Genomic DNA, 3,920 nt, shown 5'->3' on the forward strand with positions numbered 1-3,920 from the left:
CTACGTATTTCATTGATTAGTAGGTGATTTTAATAATTATTGAGAATTTTAATTTTATATTGTATTATTCAACTGCTCTATTTTATGCATACTATTGAATCATATATAAATATAGAAAAAATATGTACTATAATGTTTATACTATATATCATATGTATATTGTGTAAAGTATATATATATATATATGTAAACACTTCAACTTACATATGAGCAACTGTAATTAAAAAAGGACAATAAATATGTATAAATATTGTATCTACAACGAAATAAATAAAAATAATAATAATTTTATTCATCAAGACTTATCAAAGTGCGAATGCTTTTGTAAATCGACCGTGGAACAATTATGGAGATCTACATCCACCGAATTTTTTAGAAATGATAATTTAAAGCTTTTTGACATCAAATATGAATATGATGTTCACTATTTGTACACACAACAACAACAACAACAACAACAACAACAGTTATTCTGGCACCGATATCTCTGACGAGTCATTTCACATATTATACGTATTTACTGAATTAAGTAGGTAAGAATAAATAATAGGTAGGTAATAAATTGTTAATATAATATGATGTAGGTTGTAAGTAGAATACGAAACAACATATTTAAATTATATGATATTTATCACCACAAGTGTGTAACGAAACACCTATATTTTTCAAGTATCGAAATCAATATCCAATCTTCCCAATTTTGTTTCCCCTCCTCTTCCGCCCTGTATTTAAAATTTTAAGCCAAATGTTTTGAACACGTTTTAAAACAATAAATATTCAAAATATCACTGAGCTTTATAATAATTTTGTATTTGCTCAATAATCATAAAATCAAACCAACGAAACAAATTTTCAGTATAGTTTTAAATAATGTATAACTATTCCTTGTGTCAGACAGTTAATTATTTGTTCATGTGATTATACTTATATCGGCCCTTACAATATAATTTAACAATGAAAAATATTACATAAAACATCAAATATAAATTTAATAAGTAATAATTAATAATTTTACTTATAATCAGGGTTATATACCAATCATGCTCACCTTCATTTTTTCCTTTAATAATGAATTCATTTTTCGTATTTGGAGCTTTTAAATAAACTCAAAGCCAAGTTTTTAAAATTCTTGAATTTGTTTGTGTTACTCAAAGAGTGTCCTATGGGAACACAAACTTACTTCTGTTTTTCAATTGAGAACCGGCTTTTTTACTTTAAATTAATTGGTTGATATTTTTTTGGGGGAGGAAATTGATGTTCTTTATTTAAAATTTGAATGAGTTGAATTTATCGATATTAAAATTTTCATATTAAGGATAATAGTCCTTAAAAATGGGTTTTCAAAAATATAAAATGTATGTAATATTGCAGGATCTAGAATTTATTATACTTGGACCAATTTTACAAATTATCAATGTTGATAACTGATTAATATTAATCATTAATATGTTAAAATCACCAATTAAACCCATTATCTTAATATGGACCTATTATTTTTAGTACACAAGTTAAATGTCTTAAAAACCAATTGTTCAAATTTTGAATTAAGTACTTAAATCAAAATGTTTAGAAAAATATACGTTCAATTATTAACGTTATAAATGGGCCCTGGGGCCCGGTCTCATTTGAAAAACAGAATTTTGTACATCCACGTGAAACTCCTTAAATAATTCAAAAATCTAATGATTATGAAAATATGGGCCTTGAGTAGGCTAAAATAAAAATTTTTATATTTAAAAATTCTAAAAATCAGATTTTGAATAACTACGTTATTGAAATAAAAAAGAGTGTGCACATGCTTGTTTAATCCCTCTGTATATTATTCTAAGCTCGAAACTCGTTGGCGGCGAAACTGCGCCAATCTTATTTGTCTGGAAACTTTGGTGAACAATTTCCGTTATTAGTCATAGTATATCCCTCCGGACACAGATTTTTGCCGGTTTGTCTTATAGGTGGTTGAATGATAATATGTTTATTGTCTACAGATTCTTCGCCTACGTTGGCGGTTATCGCCGGCTGTGCTGCGGCCGTTCCACCAACAGACGTCGTCGAGTTGGCGTTGTTATCCGTTTCCTTGATAGGTGTCGTCGTGGAGGTGTTGTAGGCCATTCCATCAATAGTCGTTGTCGCGGCGGTGTTGTTGGCCTGTACAGGTATCTTGACAGGTGTCGTCGTGGAGGTGTAGTTGGCCATTCCATCAATAGTCGTTGTCGCGGTAGTGTTGTTGGCCTGTACAGGTATCTTGACGGTTGTTGTCGTGGAGGTGTTGTAGGCCATTCCATCAATAGTCGTTGTCGCGGCGGTGTTGTTGGCCTGTACAGGTACCTTGATAGCTGTCGTCGCGGTGGTGTTTATGGACGTAGACGTCAACTTAGAGGTAGTCGCCGCAGACGTGACCAAAGTGGCCTCTGAGGTGGTGACGGCCGCTGACTTTTGTGAGGCCTCAATATGAGATACGGGAAAGTTTGTTTTATTAGACGGCAGTATCGCACTGGGTTTGGGCGGCCTCGACTGATTATTTTCAACCGGATTCTGCGGGACATTATTCGCGTTCGCCGAAGTAACGACGACAAGGATGACGACAGCTGCCGAAATCACGTACATTTTCATCTTGTACCTAAGTTAAGTATTTATTAAACGCGATAATTAATAATCTGGCAACGGACGGGACTTTTATACATGTAAAATGGGTATTAAATCGAAAACTTAACTGTGCCCGTTAAGTTATCGTACTATCCGACGACGAGCGATGAACGTGCAAGTTACGGGTACAGGCTTCGAAATATGACTAGTTAAACCTACCAGCTTGGTACGCGGTCTACCAATTTTAACCTTGCATTAAAAATGTAAATCGCCCCACTGTTAGACGTGTATTCCCTCAAGGAAGTATCTGACCGTTTTCGCAGTCCGTTAAATGTACCTACTCATCGTTAAAATATACCTGTATGTTTAAAAATATCCACGACAAAACAACATGCGATTTGCATATCATTATAATAACATGTTGTTTTATATTTTATTGGTATTGGTATACTTTTTATAAATGTATGAACTGTTTTATTCTTATTATACAAATTTGCAATGTTTGCCGATAAGTCAGTTCAAAAATCATCCGAGTTTAATACGTAGATACTAGATTAATTATAATATATTATATTTCATAGTTTTGTAAAATGATTTTTAAAGGACTATTATTATTCTTAGTACATTATATATTTTTAAAATTCAGAAACAACTCGTTCTACTTTTAAGTTTAGACAGGCACAAAATACTCCTTAAATTGTGTACAATTTCAAAGTACTCAAGATTATGGCCCTTGACTATACATAACATTCTCAAAAACTAGAATTTTAATTAATTCATTATTAAAGGAAAAATAAGGCTTGTAGAATCACTCTTATAGGTATATTATAAAAAGACAACTTTACCCCAGATAAATTTCTCGTTAGAAAGGTTATTGTTATAATTATTTTTATTTTTATTTTTTTTCATAAATATGCTTTTGGACTAGACACAGCATTTCTTTTGTTTCTGACTGATTTTTCGAAAGGTTTTCGTTGTCATGGTTACTCTTATTAACAAAAACATATTTATGATTGAATGATTCATAGATTTTACTTGTAGAGAAAATATATTGAGTAATTTTCTATAGTTTTATTATTATTATTATTATTATTATTAAGACCATATTTTTACTGTGAATATTCTAATCTTTTAAATATATATATACAGGGGTATTGGAAAAAAATATTCTGTGCTAAAAAATCCAAAGTCAAAACATCCAGAGATACAATAAACAATGTTTAGGACGAAATATTCAAATAAAATAAAATTTTAAAAACCAGTTTACAAGTAATAATTAATAAAATTCCAGTTTTCTTTTTAATTAGGTATGTATTTTTAGGATTATTAATATATTA

At 30.5% G+C, this 3,920-nt stretch overlaps 1 protein-coding gene across 1 annotated transcript; it reads right to left on the reverse strand.

Annotated features, from left to right (window-relative positions):
* Nucleotides 1-1,779: 1,779 nt before the first annotated feature.
* LOC111031723 (cell wall integrity and stress response component 4-like) lies at nt 1,780-2,806 on the reverse strand. Its single transcript, XM_022311784.1, has one exon. The coding sequence runs from the start codon at nt 2,608-2,610 to the stop codon at nt 1,864-1,866; it is 747 nt and encodes a 248-aa protein (XP_022167476.1). The 5' UTR covers nt 2,611-2,806; the 3' UTR covers nt 1,780-1,863.
* Nucleotides 2,807-3,920: the final 1,114 nt, after the last annotated feature.

Source organism: Myzus persicae, unplaced genomic scaffold, assembly GCF_001856785.1.
Source record: "Myzus persicae strain clone G006 unplaced genomic scaffold, MPER_G0061.0, whole genome shotgun sequence".
Taxonomy (NCBI): domain Eukaryota; kingdom Metazoa; phylum Arthropoda; class Insecta; order Hemiptera; family Aphididae; genus Myzus; species Myzus persicae.